At 38.1% G+C, this 15,971-nt stretch overlaps 1 protein-coding gene across 1 annotated transcript; it reads right to left on the bottom strand.

Moving 5' to 3' along the window:
* Positions 1-4,662: 4,662 nt before the first annotated feature.
* Positions 4,663-9,695, bottom strand: heyl (hes related family bHLH transcription factor with YRPW motif like). The gene is made up of 5 exons (XM_026289008.1): positions 9,042-9,695; positions 7,237-7,303; positions 6,808-6,891; positions 6,640-6,721; positions 4,663-5,336 (listed from the first exon to the last, which is right to left on the bottom strand). Exons 1-5 carry the CDS (start codon positions 9,119-9,121, stop codon positions 4,723-4,725), a joined length of 927 nt encoding a protein of 308 aa, XP_026144793.1. The 5' UTR covers positions 9,122-9,695; the 3' UTR covers positions 4,663-4,722.
* Between the last annotated feature and the right edge of the window lie 6,276 nt (positions 9,696-15,971).

Raw genomic sequence — 15,971 nt, 5'->3', positions numbered from 1 at the left:
ATATATATATACACATGCATTTGCTCTCATTGGATGAATGACAAGGTTGAATATTTAATGCTATTGAAATCTTTTTTTTTTTCATAGAAATAAAGTACACCATGAGTACATTAACATTTCAAAGGAGTAACATCAGGCTTCCCAGTCAATCAAAAATATTATAGCTTACATCAGTGGTTTTCAACCTGTGGGCCGATGGTATTGCAGGTGGGCCGCCAATTACTATTAAAATAAATAATTATATTGTTAATGTATGTAAAAAATGTCATAACATAATAACATCATTTCATATATATAATTAAATAACAAAAAATAAATATTGATCTGTAACTATGCTTCCACTACTCAAGCTCGCTGATTGGTTTATGAATAAACCATTAATTCAACTTAGATATTTTTGCTGCATATGCTACAGAACAACAAATTCAAACATGCATAAATGACTGTTGTGTTCCCTTCTGACTGCTTGCGCCGCTGACTCTACCCGCTGCCGAGCTCTGCCTGGATCTGATTTTCCTGTTTTGCTGAGCGGTGCCAGCGGGAGTTATTTTGTGTTCATTGCCAGTTAATTCAAAACAATTTAGCTTCTGAGTACTAAGTTATTAACCCAACAATAGCAAGGTCAGTTAATTTTTTGTAGTGGGCTGCGCAAACATGTGTCTTTGGTTGTGTGGGCCACAAACTGAAAAAGGTTGGGAACCATTGGCTTACATTGTTTTATGCATTGTAATGAAGCCCCTTTTGAAAGGCAGTGCTAGCATGCAAGGATTTTATTCTTGTTTAAGATCTTTAGCTAAGGTGAAAAGACAACAAGCTGTTACTGGATTGTGTAAATGGAGACAGAAGAGTCAACCCCAGGGTCATCTTGACTGGTTTGTTGCTGTCCATGGTGCTGCAGGTGTATGTGTATCAGAGTAACACTGCATGTAATATACACTGACTTTCATGCACTTTTTGTATAAAGCGGAGTTAAACATCTCTTCAAAGATCCCAGGAACATGATCTTGAACAATGAAAAAACTGTCTAACAGAATCTCTGAAAACAAAGCCATTCTGAATGCTTCATTGTCACAGGGAAGATGGATTGTGGAAAATTACACAACTTCACAATCAAGGCGTTGGGGGTGTTTACACTAGAACGGCTAAATTGCCCTGGCAAGCATTATTGTGGTGGATCCATCATTGCAAACAAGTGGCAAGTATTCTCTGCAGCTTACTGTCTCTTCCTGTAAGTACACTCACAGACTCTTTGTATGTTTCCAGCTGAAATATATATCAATAAAAGTTGCTGTAGCTAGTCAAAATTCAAGACACGATGCTCACAATAACATAAGCCGCTTTCAATTAGAAGTTAAACTAAAAGGAACCTTGCTAAGGAATATTTTGTTTCTGTCTTCATGTCTATGTGGCATGATTATGTGTGTCAGTTTTCAATTACAATTTTAAATTATTTGTTCTGCTCGTTACTTGCTCTTTCTCTGTTCTTCTAATGTGTCTGTGAGGTATGAATGTTTTTAGTGAGCAGCATTTGTGGATGCTCACCATTGCTTCATTTACTTTTCAATCTGGCCTGGCAGGGTGATTCTGGAGGCCTACTTACAGTATGTGTGAGGCTGATAAACATGGTACCTGTCAGGGATCACTAGCTAGGGATTGGGCTGAGCAGAACCTGATAAGCCAAATGCTTACACACACATTTCTCACTATCTTCACTGGATTAAGAGCTCCATGAACAGTAGTGAGTGTATAAATCTGTGGTATCAACCATATTTGATTTAAAAGCTGAAGACATTAGAATGCTTTTTTATGCATTAAAAATAATGTATTTTAATTTTAATTTTAATTTTGTGTAACAAAGAACCTCAAGTCTCACTAATGATGTAACTGCTGTTCATTTGAGTTCGAGTTAAAATTAGTTTTGTCTCATTTCTCTCAATTTGGCCTGGTACTATCTGATAAATCTCTCACTAAAGGTTAAATTATAATTGAGGATCCTTTTCAATTTGATTTATTTTGCCATTTAGGACGTTTTAGCTGCAAATGCATTTGACTACTGACCAAAGTGCTGTTTTAATATTTATAATTTTATATATAATTTATAATTTATTAATTTAAATACTTGAACCACTAGTATTCAGATGATTTTGACAGCATGACCAGTAGAGGGCAATGATGTTTATTAGAGGAAGAGATACTGTTATCACTGTATCTTGTAAGTAAACCAGTTTGATAGGCTCTTAGATTTTCTTGTGAATTACAACTGAGTGTATGAAACCCAAGGCTGTCTTCAGTGTTGTCTGAAGCTTTAATTGGAAGATATTAACATGACAAACTTTGCAATGATGAATGGTTTAGCTGGAATGGCTCTCCTAGTACATGAAACAAGTGCTAAAATAGCCACAGTTCACATAATAATGGAAAATGTTAAAGGAGATTGAACTCAGGTCTGATGTTTTTATTCTGTACAGACTGCCTCATTTTCCTGTTGACAGGAAAAGATCTACCCTGCCTGTTCCTCTGTGTGGGTCATGTTCCTTCTTTAGCGTTTATTCTCTCCGTGGCCCCTCCCCGTGGGAAAGCTGGCCTCATGTGATTGTGGTGGCCCATACTGGAAGCTGTGGTCGCAGCACTGACTCTACTGGTGCCAAAAGAATGGAGGACTAGACACACACACTCTCAAGCAAACATTCACTAACATAAACACACACCACGCTGACACGCTAGTCTCTCTACACACAGTCCACACGCCACTCGCATGAGAATCTGCCCTCGTTGTGCCACATCCCTCACAGACACACAGTCCCGCCACAGTCTAGCACACGCATACACACATTCCATGCCCATTTTAAAGGTCAAACTGGGCAAAACACACAAACAAGAACCCAAGAATCAAAAAAGCACCACGTCTTCATCACATCATCATAGACCACCACTTTGATGTTTTGTTTTAATTGGCCTTTCGGCGGTAAAACACATGATTATTCCGTTTTCATGGTTAACACCACTTTTAATTTGAGAGCGTCTTGTAAATGATGCATAGCGTCTCTCTGGTGGTGTCGCTGAAGGCTGATCTGTTTCTTCTGAGTCAGACATAATGGATGCCCTCTGTCACACAATGTGTTCATTTGTACTTTTGTTTTAAATGCAATAGTTTTTCAGTTTATTTTATTTATTTTATGAGCATTACCGGTTTCTAAAATATTTGATTCTGACTGCACAGTTGCAGTCAGATGTTTCAATGCAATACCCTATAGAGAGCATCAGCTGGGCTCCAAAAGTATTATATATTGAACTCTATTGGTAACAACGTAGTAGTTCTGTTCACCATCAGGGTGAATAACTGGCTGAGTTTGACTATACAATATATTATCTCTTACACAGTGTTCTGTTTCTTAAATGTATAAGTGTGAGGATGTGTTTTTTGTTTCCTGTGTGTTTTTCAGAGAGTGGGTTAGTTTGGTTTCACTCTAATTACAGCCTGTAGATGGAGAGTGGCTGGCAGAGGCACTGAGAGGGCACACAGTGTGGCTGGTTTCCTCTTGCTGTTGCAGGATCAGGGCCAGCAGCCACCATGTTTTCACTGAGTGGCCGCTGTACCGCAGTGTTCTCATCACCGTCTCTGGAGACAGCTAAAGAAAACAGATGCTCTAAATGGCACCTTACTCTTATAGCACCCAGAGGAGTCTTTCAGAGAAGAGTCAGTCTGTACTTTGTGAGTACGCTTGTGCTTTAGATTTTATAGGCACTTTATTTTATTTATTTTTTTCCCTTTTGAAATGTCTTTTTAATAGGCTTTTTAAGCCTGTGGAACGTCAGTTGAACAAAACCTTGCTAATAAAATTTCATAATGATGCAATTTGGAGTAGTCTGCAGGATTTGTAATTTTTTTTCTAGTTTAAATTGGCCTATTTGTTAAAAGGACTCCAGTTGGCGTCCAGTAGAGAATAAAAAGACATGACATTGATAATAGTTTTTCTTTGATTTTGTGGCTTAGGAAGAAGCAGTATAATGGACATACACAAGATTATGCACACAAGGCTCTGAGAGAATTGTGATCAGCACATTTTGTTCTAGTGCTGCCATCTTCTGGAAGCTACATGTACTTGCAAACACAAGTAAATGAACAAGAGGAACAATATTTTTTTTTTAGATAAGGCACATTTCTCTTTATGTAATCTCTCAAATGTATATCATGTCAGAATCCAAGTTAAAGTATAAATGAGAGAGTAAACAAATACACTATAAAAATTATAAAGGATCAGAGTTCTAGAAAGTTCCAGTTGTTTTGAGGCATTCCTTTCACTCAGTATTTCTGGAAGTTGCGTTTACCTTTGATTTTACTTTTGAATTCTACATTTCATTTCTCTCCTATTTTTTCTTTGTAAACAAAATCTGACTTTTTTTGTTTTATTTTCTTATTTCTAAACTCTCAGAAAAAGTACAGAAGCAGTCACTGGTGTACTAATAAGTCAAATTTATGTATTTATCCCTTGTATGCATTGATCACCTTTTCATATCATATCTTTTATAAGGGTAATGCCCCAGTGACAGCATTTGTACTAGACTTGAGACTTTGAGACTTTTTAATTTGAATTGTTCAATTCTTTGTAGTTCCCTTTAAAGGTTGTCATAAATAACTCCAAATGACCAAAACATTTTTTGTTGTTGTTGTTTGTTTTGTTTTTGTTTCTTACAGACTGTCATAAACTCCTAGCTTCTAATTCAGAATGCCCCAATCTCTGTGCCCCAGGCCTGTCCGGGCTTACTGGAGCTGCCCAAACCCCTGCGATCTGGGGCTGGAGACCCCTGAGGGGCAAAGGGTCTGAAAGAAATCTGGGGAGGGGAGGAGTTGGAGGAGGATGAGGAGGAGGATGGGATTGTGTCAGGTGAGTGCTGTTGAAGTCTGTGTGGATGTCTGGGGATAGAGGGCAGTCGACGAACCGGGATCATCGCTGGACTCAGTATCGCCCCCTGGGTGCTCAAAGATCCCACTCGCAGGGCCGGTGAAGGGTAGCCCAGCAAGGCGGCGGTGGCATGGGGGGCCAGATCTCGGTGGGTAGTTGGGGGAAACGGGCTAGATGAGGCTGGAGAAGAAGTGGATGCCAGCTGAGGAAAGGAGGACCAGGGCCAAGGAGGAAAAGGCAGGGCGGCGGGGCTCTGGAGGAGAGGGTCCAGCTCACTGGCGCAGTGACTGAGGTGGGACACGAGGCGTGCACCGATGGGGTCTGAGGATTCAACCCCCTCCAGAGAACTAAGGTATCTCACCACCTCTCCAACACACTCCCGAAAGCCCAGAGTCCTGTAGTCCACTGCCAGAGCACGAGCATCGAAGTAGCCTAGGAGAGAGAACACTTAAATTATCTACTTGATACACAAGGCAGAGTTGTTGTTGTTTTTTTTAATCATTTTGATACCAAGGTGCACCCACAATGATAATAATGGCCTTTTCAAAGACCTCATAATATGGAAGCAGCTACAATTTTTTTCATAAATACCAATTTACAGTACCTTATCAAAAGTTGGGAGTCAATAAGATCACAATATATTTTGAAATAGTACGTTTATATATATATATATATATATATATATATATATATATATATATATATATATATATATATATATATATATATATATATATATATATATATATATATATATATATACTATTTATAACTTACTGTTTCAAATTAAATTATATACTTTTGAACAATTAATTCATCTAAGAATCCTGAAAATGTATAATTTATATATATATATATATATATATATATATATATATATATATATATATATATATATATATATATACTATTTATAACTTACTATTTCAAATTAAATTATATACTTTTGAACAATTAATTCATCTAAGAATCCTGAAAATGTATAATTTATATATTAATAAGAAATTACAATAATAAGAAATGTTTCTTAATCAGCAAATCGGCATATTGGAATGATTTCTGAAGGATCATGTGACACTGAAGACTGAAGCAATGATGCTCAAAATTCAGTTTTACCATCAAAGCAATAAATTACATTTTTAAATATGTTGAAATAGAAAACTGTTATTTTAAATTGTAATAATATTTCACATTATTACTGTTTTTAGCAGCTTTTTTTATGTCTTTCAAAACAATCTCACTGACCCCACGCCTTTGAACAGTAGCTTATATAGCCTATATAATGAGAGAAATATTAAATGTGATTTTACAAAAACATAATTTTTTTCAAATAAATAATTAAAAAAAGATTAAAATATTATCTTTAAAATAGAATAATTTTAATGATGTTTGACCAGTCTTTTAAAGTACATTCTATAACTCAATAAAATTCTTTAAAAAAAAAATTAAAATTCAAAAAAAAAAAAACTTTAACTCAAAAAAGTTTTAATATATGTAAAGACAAAAGACTTGTATGAATGTGCAAATATCACTGTTACAATGATGATGTAGTTGTTGTTACTGTGCTGTTAGTAAGGTTTATGTCCATACATGTCAAAACATGCGAGTCGTGTTATGTGTTTAAGTGAATATTTGAGGTTATGGACTTGCCAAAATCCATAACCGACAGAATGAGCAATACTGTATACGGTCATGAAGGTTCTCCTAAAATTTCTCACTTAGTATCTTCTCTCACCTTTGCCGCCCATGGCATGCAGCAGTTTCAGATGATCCACGGTCATCTGAAGAATCTCAGCCTTTTCCAGTTTAGAGGAGCCCTGGCCAAGTGGGAAGAAGGAACTGGTTTTAGTTTTAAAACTGTTTTTTAAATTTGCGATTGCAATTCAAATCTGTGGCATCTTACCTGTTTCTCGAAGGCGCTGGGTACGAGTCTCCTGAGCTCTGATAGACTGTGGTTGATCCTGTCCCTGCGTCTCTTCTCAATTATCTGTGGAATCCAGCGGAATCAATTTAAGCACAGAACAACGATTTAAAGTGGAAAGCATTTGCTAACTGGATTATTTTTGTGGCCGGTGCCTAGTTGCAGCATTCTTAAAATCAGATTTTTGGAAAAAATACTAGGAAAGTCAACTAGGAAAACACAAATCAAAATCAGACAAGAGGGCTTAAACTGTAAAACTGCATGTTGCTGCAGAGGGTCATGTTGCAGGGAATTTTGAAAAAGACCAGCGTTCACAGAAGAGACCTTGTACCGAGATCATATACGAATTATAGATTTGGTCTGTTCTTGAACAAGCAGGGGAAAAACAGTGCTAGATTGACGTAAACTCACCCCTCTTCTCTTCTTGCGAGCCAGGATCTGTGAGGTACTGCCTGGAGACATGGACCCAGTGACAGGGCTGATCAAGAGAAAGAGCGAGCGGGGAAGGGGACAGATTAAAGCTTTGATGTCAATGCATATTGTTGTCATTACTGTACTTAATACAACGCAGAAACGCTGTTGCACATCATCAAACCCAATCTAATTTGTCTTGGGGAACAGCTAGACACGGGAGCGCCGGGGTAAACAGAAAACAAGATTATTTTGGTTTAACGCGTTTTTGGACATTATTGTCAGATGGCTGATATGTTATGATTTTTGCATTATACGAAAGCATTTTCTTTTTAAGCTCAAAAGACATGATGATTACATAGCCGCAGGGCAGGCTGAAAGAGTGGGTTCTGCATGCACTTTGAGCACATCAATACTTGGTATTATCCTTCAATGTGGATCTGGTTTGCATGGGCACTTTCTGTGCTCTGCCAGCAAAATGACAGTGTTTGTTTTGCTTTTACTTTGACTTCCACAAAAAAAATATTATTTTTTTTATCGTATTGTAGTTACTTTTAACATTAGGAGGCTTAATGCACAAGCATTCAGTTTGTTTAGAAGAAAAGAGTCTAATCCAAAAAGAAAATTTGTTTCTGGAATAAACTGTTGTATAGAGGTTTTGCGTCCTGGTTAAAAGTTGCAATAAGATGAGAAAACATTGGTCATTGTAAGGCACAATTCCAAAAGTAAATACATGTGTCTTTAGTCTGCTCTTGATTTTTGTCACAGCTCTACTGAAATACTGTATCAAAAAGACTAAAAGACAAAAATGCAAAACAGACAGTGAAGGAAAAAGCATGCTGAGCAAAATTCTCATCAGTGGCACAGCAATATGAAGATATGCCTTTCAAGACAAAGTCAAATAAGATCATTATGGGCCTCCATCAGTCACCCGTTTAACATTGGCCCTGTGTGTGATTTTGATAATGTGTGTCCACTCGCATAAACTCCTGTGTCACGGTGCTCAACTGTTAGGAATAGTGTAGAGGACAGTGATAAGCGCTACTTAGGGAGGGACAACAACAAGGCATTTTCTGCTGAATCTAGGTTTTAAATATTAACAATTTGATGATTTGTCACAATTTTCTTCACCATCCGCTCATGCAGGATCTATACTCTTCTTTAAACCCTAACTGAATACTGATGCATCATTAAAAATGTATAAGCAAAGCTCAATAAAAATAGCAATAAATGAAAAATTGTAGTCAGCATTTATTTGAAAGTATCTTTGCTACAGTGTAATTACAAGCACTGAATAATATTAATAAACAACATGTACTTACTATAGATTTAGTTTAGTGTTGCTTCTACATAATTTAATACTATATTAAATACATATAAAAAGGAATTGTTGCTACCAAAAATGTGTTACCGGATAACGTGTTACCAAATTGCTTATATTGGAAAATGCCAAAAATCTTTATAATGACATATTGAACTATATAGCATTTATATATCTTGATTTGTGAATGTGAAACATTTTATGAATTAATATAAACAGCACTGTGGTTCATCAACCCTGAAGGCCCATGTAGCGTCGACATGCAGTTCCAAAAAAAAAAAAACTTGCATTTTGACCCGCAAAGTTGATATTTTTGCACTCAAAAAGTCACTTGTAAATTTTTATTAATAATTAATATAACTTAAGAGAGTTTATATTAGAGTTTCTGAGTTGTAGTGTGAGTGCTACATGAACAGTAGTGCGACTGACAGCCATATATCATCCCCGCTGAGCACATTATACAATGTACACTCAAAGTCCTCACCAGTAGCTGTCCTCTTGTCCGACATCGATCAGTTCATCCGTGTCCGAGTCTGGGGAACTGTAATCATGAGGTCTCTTCATCGCCACAGGGTCCTCGTTCCTCCTCTATCCCGGCGAGGGACTGCTGAATCGATGGAGCGATGGAGCCGTTCGAGATGATCTCAGATGATCTCAGATGATGGATTCCTCCTCTGTCCTTCAAATGCAACTGTAAGGAAAGCAGCCACCTTCTAATGCAAACACGCCCCTCCCTATTCCCTCTTTTCCTCTCCACCTTCTTCCCCTCTATTTCTCCCTCTATCCTCTGACCACAATACAAGCACGCTTGCTTTATCAGACCTCTGTTGCTGACTAAGTCTGGTACTTGTTTCTTCTTCTATGTGTAGTCTTGTTTTGACAGTTCCAGACCCCCTGGACTTGAAGCCAGAGAATGACAGTCCTTCTTCTTCTGCGTTCTCTCACATTCCCTGCTTTTTCTGGACGTTTCTACTTCTCGGTCACCCTGGCTACACTCGTCCTCCTGCTTTCTGCTGCAGCAAGCACAAGTGACTGAACTTGGGCACTTTGGCAAAGTTGCCAGTTTTGGCTCCCTCTTCCTTACCCTCCCACACTCCCTCCCTCCCTCCATCCCAGCCCCTCATCAGCCCTCCCTTCTTTCTCTTTCTCTGTCATTTCTCTCCTTTCAATTAGCCTCTTCTCTCCACTGTCTCATCTCGCTCTATCTTTACCCCCCTCTCTCCCTCCCTTCTTCCCTCTGTCTCTGTTTCTCTGTCTCCTCTTTTCCGCTCTTTTTAATTAAGTTCTCTCCCTCTCTCCCAGGACAATAGGAAGAACACTGTGGGAATAGTTCCTCAGATTTGGACGCACATGCACACATACAGTGGCCCCAAAAAAGGACATAGACACTTGCTTTTTAATGAATGTATGAAGTTCACAGAGGTGTCCTGATATGTTTTGTCAGCATATCTATTACTTCAATACTCTGCAACTATAATACTCTAAATGTTTTGCTTGAAAAGTAAGTTTTGTTTAAAATGAATGCTTTTGTTAAAAAAAAAAATTTGCTTCAAAATTATCCACAAATATGTGAAATGTGTTTTATTCCTTTGATGGCAAAGCTGAAGTTTCAGCATCATTACTCCAGTCTTCAGTGTCACATGATCCTTCAGAAATCATTCTATTATGCTGATTCGCTGCTGAAGAAACATTTCTTATTATTATCCATGTTGAAAACAGTTGTGCTTTAAACTTTGTTCTTGTTTCATCTTAGTTCAAAAGAGCAGCATTTTTCTTTAAATAGAAAACTTCTGTAACATCATAAATGCCTTTACTGTCACTTTAAATCAATTGAATGAATCCTTGCTAAATAAAAGCATTTCTTTTCAGCCTCATGTCGTTTCAAACCTGTAAGACCTTTGTTCATCTTCAGAACACAAATTGAGATTTCTGACCCTGTATAGACAGCGATGCAACTGACACGTTCAAGGCCCGGAAAGATAAGGACATTGTTAAAATAGTCCATGTGACATCAGTGGTTCGACCTTAACTTTATGAAACTACGAGAATAGTTTTTGTGTGCATAGAAAACAAAAGTAACAACTTTATTCAACAGCTACTTCTCTTCCATGTCAGTTGGTTGGTGTTAGAAGGGATACAGCAACAACCAGAAGTAATGCAAAATCTTGCAATAAAATGCTGCTATAGTGCTAGTGACAGATTTTACACACTTCAACTAATCTCTCAGAAAAAATTTTACCAAGGCTGTCACTGAGACGGTACCCTTTCAAACGCTACTAATATGCACCCTTTATGGGTAAATAAGGTACAAAGGTGTACTTTTGCAAAGGCACGGACGCAGTGACAGATACATCCCTGAGTCTGAGGGACAAAGCAGCTCTGAAAGTGACCCTGAACTGATGCCCTCAGTCTGCAGAGAGATGAAGAGAGGTTAAGAGAGGATTTAGCCATTGAGTGTCTGAACAGAGGATCTCCTCAAGGATGACAGCCTTTCAGTTTCCCATGTCAGACACATGGTATTTTCAAAAGAAACATTTCACTTCACACTATATAGTGCTAAGCACGTACACGTAAACTCATCCACTACCGTGGGAAGCTGTATGGGCAAGAGCAGCCATGGTAACTTGAATTACAAGTGTCTGGCAGGAGTTTGCTGTCAGGAATGGTGCCTTACTGACCCAAGAGCTGCAGCAGCATGCCCTGCATTACACAATACCCCATCCAACCCTCTGCCTTCCTGTTAGCCTGCTGTTTTGAATCCATAGGGCCGAATGCAATTGAATAGTTTCCTGGTGTGCACACATTCATGCCAGTGCAATTGTGTGGGACAAGCAGCTCCTCTGAGACAACTACACCTCCACTCTTTAAAATAAATGTTCCTTATTGACATTGATGGTACCATGAACAATCCATTGGAGAAAAGGTTATTTAGATTTTTTAAATATTATTAATACTTAGGAATGAAACAGTGGTTTTAAGAACTGTTTCTCGAAAGGTTCTTTGGGGGACCCAAAGATGGTTAATAGATCACAAAATATGCTGTGCAAAAAGCTGTTTTCAAACACATATGGGTTGTTAAAGGTTAGCGGAATATATTCACAGTTAATGTACCATACAGTGTTGGAGAAGCTAATTTAAAAATGTAGCTTGCTGCTACAAGTTAACCATAATGACATACAGCTGAACTATATTCAATGGAACCGACACGTTCAAGGGCCAGAAAGGTAGTAAAGGCATTGTTAAAATAGTCAGTGTGACATCAGTGGTTCATCAGCTACGAGAATACATTTTGTGTGCGAAGAAAACAAAATTAACAACTTTATTCAACAATGTCTTCTCTTCCATTTCGGTGTTTGTTACACGCTTACACACGAGTGTACCAAGACTCATGAATACGGGAATACTCTCCATTTGGAGGATATCAAACTTTTGATATTTGTATCTGATTTTAGAATGCATATTGTTTTTATTTGTCACTTGTCTCCTACCAACAATGAGTTTTTGCGTGTGTTTGTTGTGTTCGGAACAACTTAAAAGTGTGTGATCCTCAGTCGTTTAATACACGTTCCTAGTTCTTCGTGTTTTAAAGATCTGTATAGATTAAAAAATTGTGTAGTGGATTGCAGCCTTTGGTAGCACTGCTAACTGCTAAACACCTGTGCTAAATTTCTTCATACATTCACTAAAAAAAGAATTGGTTCAGAGAAGTGCAGTCACTTCTTGCCAGTATTTTATGCCATTTGGTTTGATACTTTATTATGAATTCAAAATGCATTGTGGAGTATCACTTATGGGGCCACTCTACATGTAAACGTGTGCTTTTGTTTGTGTCTTTTTCATGAGTTTTCCCAGGGTATGATCTGTATAAAGTGCATATGCTTGTTCAAACATATCCCCTCTCCTCCTACTTTTAGAGATGGATGGTGGCGGCAATTAGCAGCGAGCGGACTTGTGGCATTTGACCGTCGCGGGAGGCTTATGGTTTGATGTGTGAGTCAAAACGAGTGTAAGAGATCCCTTTATCCTTCCATCCTCCCCCGACTCCATCTCCTTTCATTACCAATCCCTCTTTTATTCGGGTCTGGATTTCATTTCCAGAAAGCAAGAAGAAAGGAGCTCGAGAGAAAATCTCTGAAGTCGGGCATTTCGCCGTGTCTGTACTGTTATTTTTGTTGTCCACCCGCTTCAAAGCCGAGCTTTCTTCTCGTTCTCCGTTCTGATTATTTTTCTTTCGCAAGGTTTTTCGGCATCCTTCGCTTCATCCCCTTTCTCCTCCTCTTCCTCTGAGTTTTTGATCTTTGTCATGGCACACTTCCTCCGCTGATGACAAATTAAGGGGGGAAAATTGCTGTGGAAATTGTACAAAAGCAACAGAGGGGGGAATTAAGTAAATAAATAAGTTGATCTGCAAAAATAGTTTAAAGGGGGGAAACTGAGAACAAGAGCCGGAGAACAAAGCGAATGCTGGTATTGAGCAAAGCGGCTTCTTACGCTCTTGGTTGGCCACTTCAGTGCTTTTGCACAGCCCTCCCTCTTCACCACAACAAGAACAGCTCTACAATTGAAATTAACAAGCTCATATTTTTACGATTCTCTCATAGAAAGAAGCGCATGCACACATACACGCGATCGCCCGCTTTCTGTTTTCGCACACACAAGCTAATGTGCAACTTGCATATTAAATGTTACTGCCAAATGACAACAGCCAAAGCTCACATGGTCTTCCTCGAGCGGTAATCATGTATTAATTTGTGCTGACACACACACACACACACCCACGCGCCCACATGCATTTAACCAGCTCTACCACATCTTGCATGACTTTCCTCCCTTTATGTGTAAATCTCAGCGGCTGACCCCAAATTCAGCCCGTGTTTTGATGTTTCTTTTCATTTGACTCTCTGAGTGTTGGAGAGCAGAGGCCCCACTGCGAGCGCTGACGAATCCCACAGGGACTTATCTCTTCTCCAGCCACGAGAGGAATGCCAGACACTGAGACCTGCCCACTTTAAAGCCCACAAATGACACAGCTCCGCATTGCATGAATCTGTGTATGTACTGTATATTCATGGACATGTGTCCCCGAGAACACATGCACTGAATGCATGACACATGTCACAGCTGACCAGGTTATTGAGGAGGAGTCTGTTTGCTCACACATGGCAATTCCTCATTTTTCAGATAAATGATTATGATGGATATCTAAAATGATACATACTATGTTACTGAGGCAATTCAGTTTATTATTTATGTTTTGATGTTTACTGTTTTATACTGCTTTTCTTTATGAAATGTGTGTGATATAAAATCTATTTAATTATTTTATATTTACAATTATGTAATACATTTATTCAATTATGTAGGCTAAGTGAAATACTTTTTATATATAAATTTGCTTTGCACATTTGGCACATAACACATTTTAATCCTTTCCTTCCTTTAAATGTTTATTATTTCTAATATATAGTAATAGTAATATATAGTAATATTACAATAAAGTATGTATTTTTTTATTCTACTTTGTTATCTACTGAGGTCCGCTATAAGGTTTCTTTATCTTCCTGCATCTGCACCTTTTTTGTAGTTGATTTTTTTCAATTTCAAATATTTTTCTTTGTATAAAAAATACTTTTTTACATTTTACCTGCATAATTGTGAAATAAATAGATTAATCTATAACTACAATAGATATTCTATAATTCTAATAAAAAAAACTTAAACTTAGAGGTAGATGTTTTGTTTTATTTATTTATTTATTTATTTTGTTTTATATTTAGTTTAGGTTTTAGGCGTTTTATTTTGAAATGTTATGCATACAGTAGTTCCTAGTTTCTTATTTTGTACATATGAAATTTCCAATTTATTTTTAGCTTTAATTGATCTTATTTCAGTTATAGTTTTAGTAAATTTTATTAAACATTTATTTCAGAAAGTTTCCGAAGCAACATTTCTGAATTTTATTCAAGTTTTTGTTTTTCATGTAACATTTATATTTTGTTTTATTTTTATTTCGTTTTTTAATAGTTTTGGCTAACAAGAACAACAATGGATTGCACAATGTGACCAAAGTTATGTTACTCTGCGTGCGTGTACTGCAAAAAAACATTGGGCCCTCCAGTCAGCGAAGTTCACGATACCATGATTTACACGTTCATGACAGTCGGCGTCTTACTGCTATCAAAAGGCAGCATGTGATTTCAGGCAGCAAGTACGTTGGCCTCCACCTTCTATCTCTGCCAGAGGAAGACAGCGGTGTGTTTACCCATGCAGCCATGCCCGCCTCATCCGGCTCCCAAAAGATAAATAAGAAGGGCAAAAGCCAACAAGAGGAAGCAGAAAGGGCCCTTTGTGGCCAAAAGCGAGGTCCCTTTCAAGCTGTTTTCCCACAGCGCCGAGCCCCCGATAGAGGGCCTGACTGCGGTAACTCTCACTGGTGCCGGGGCCCAGACGGGCCGGGTAGGCCTCACTAGGCCACAAGCAGCCATTGTCTGTCGCCACAGAAACCAGCGTCTTCATGTCAGACATGTTTTTCTGTTTGTTTTCTTTTTTTGTCTTTAATGTGGCCTGGGGAATGTTTCCTCCCTTCTCCCCCCAACCCATCCACATTTCTTTCCTTTTTTCTTCTCCCTCCAAATGCTATCCTCCTCCCTCTCTTTCTTGCTCCATCTCTCTTTATTCCTCCAAAAGATTGTCATTTGTAAAGCTCTTGAGCGGTAGGCAGGCCCTATCTTTGTCATAGTGTTGTGGCCTGCCTTTTTCTTCCTTTTTTCTTTTTTATCTTACTTTATGAGGTTTTGGCACAAGTTCATACTTTTCCTGACTTGAAAAAGGGGGAAAAAACACTCAGAAACAACAAAACCTATCCCCAAAGAATTCTGTCGTTCCCACGCTAAGCCAATTTTCTCCTCAAGATTAAACAAGCTCCAACAACAGAAGGAAAAGGAGAAAGTGGAGAAAAGAGAGAAGATCTGGTTATGATTCGAGACTCTAAGCTAAGAGGAGGATGCCCCACAGACATCGAATGAGAAAAACAAATCTGGAAAAAAGAGAAGTGTTTCTATTTTTAAGAGTCTAAAGAATGTCACTGTGTGCCATGACTCAAAGGATTTGCAGCTCCATGGTAATCAGTTCATTCTGACTGAGATCGTCAACCACATCACACGCACTACGCCATCTTTTATGAGCTGGGCAAGAGGAGGGGAAGAAACGAAAGTCAGAATAATTTATTTTGTGCTCGTAGCCAGTGCCACAGCATTGCTTTGGCAATGTTACTCTAAATGCTCTTCGGTATTTGCAACCACTGTTTATCTTAAAATGGATGTGTTTTATGTTGCTGAAATATCTCCTTGGTTTTGTGTTTAGATTTTTCTAAATGTTGTTACATCTATACAGCGCAGGGGTGAATTAAATAGTT

The sequence above is a fragment of the Carassius auratus genome, chromosome 19, assembly GCF_003368295.1.
Source record: "Carassius auratus strain Wakin chromosome 19, ASM336829v1, whole genome shotgun sequence".
Classification (NCBI taxonomy): Eukaryota; Metazoa; Chordata; class Actinopteri; order Cypriniformes; family Cyprinidae; genus Carassius; species Carassius auratus.
The sequence above is the reverse complement of the archived record's forward strand: the minus strand, read 5'-3'. Positions and strand labels throughout refer to the sequence as shown.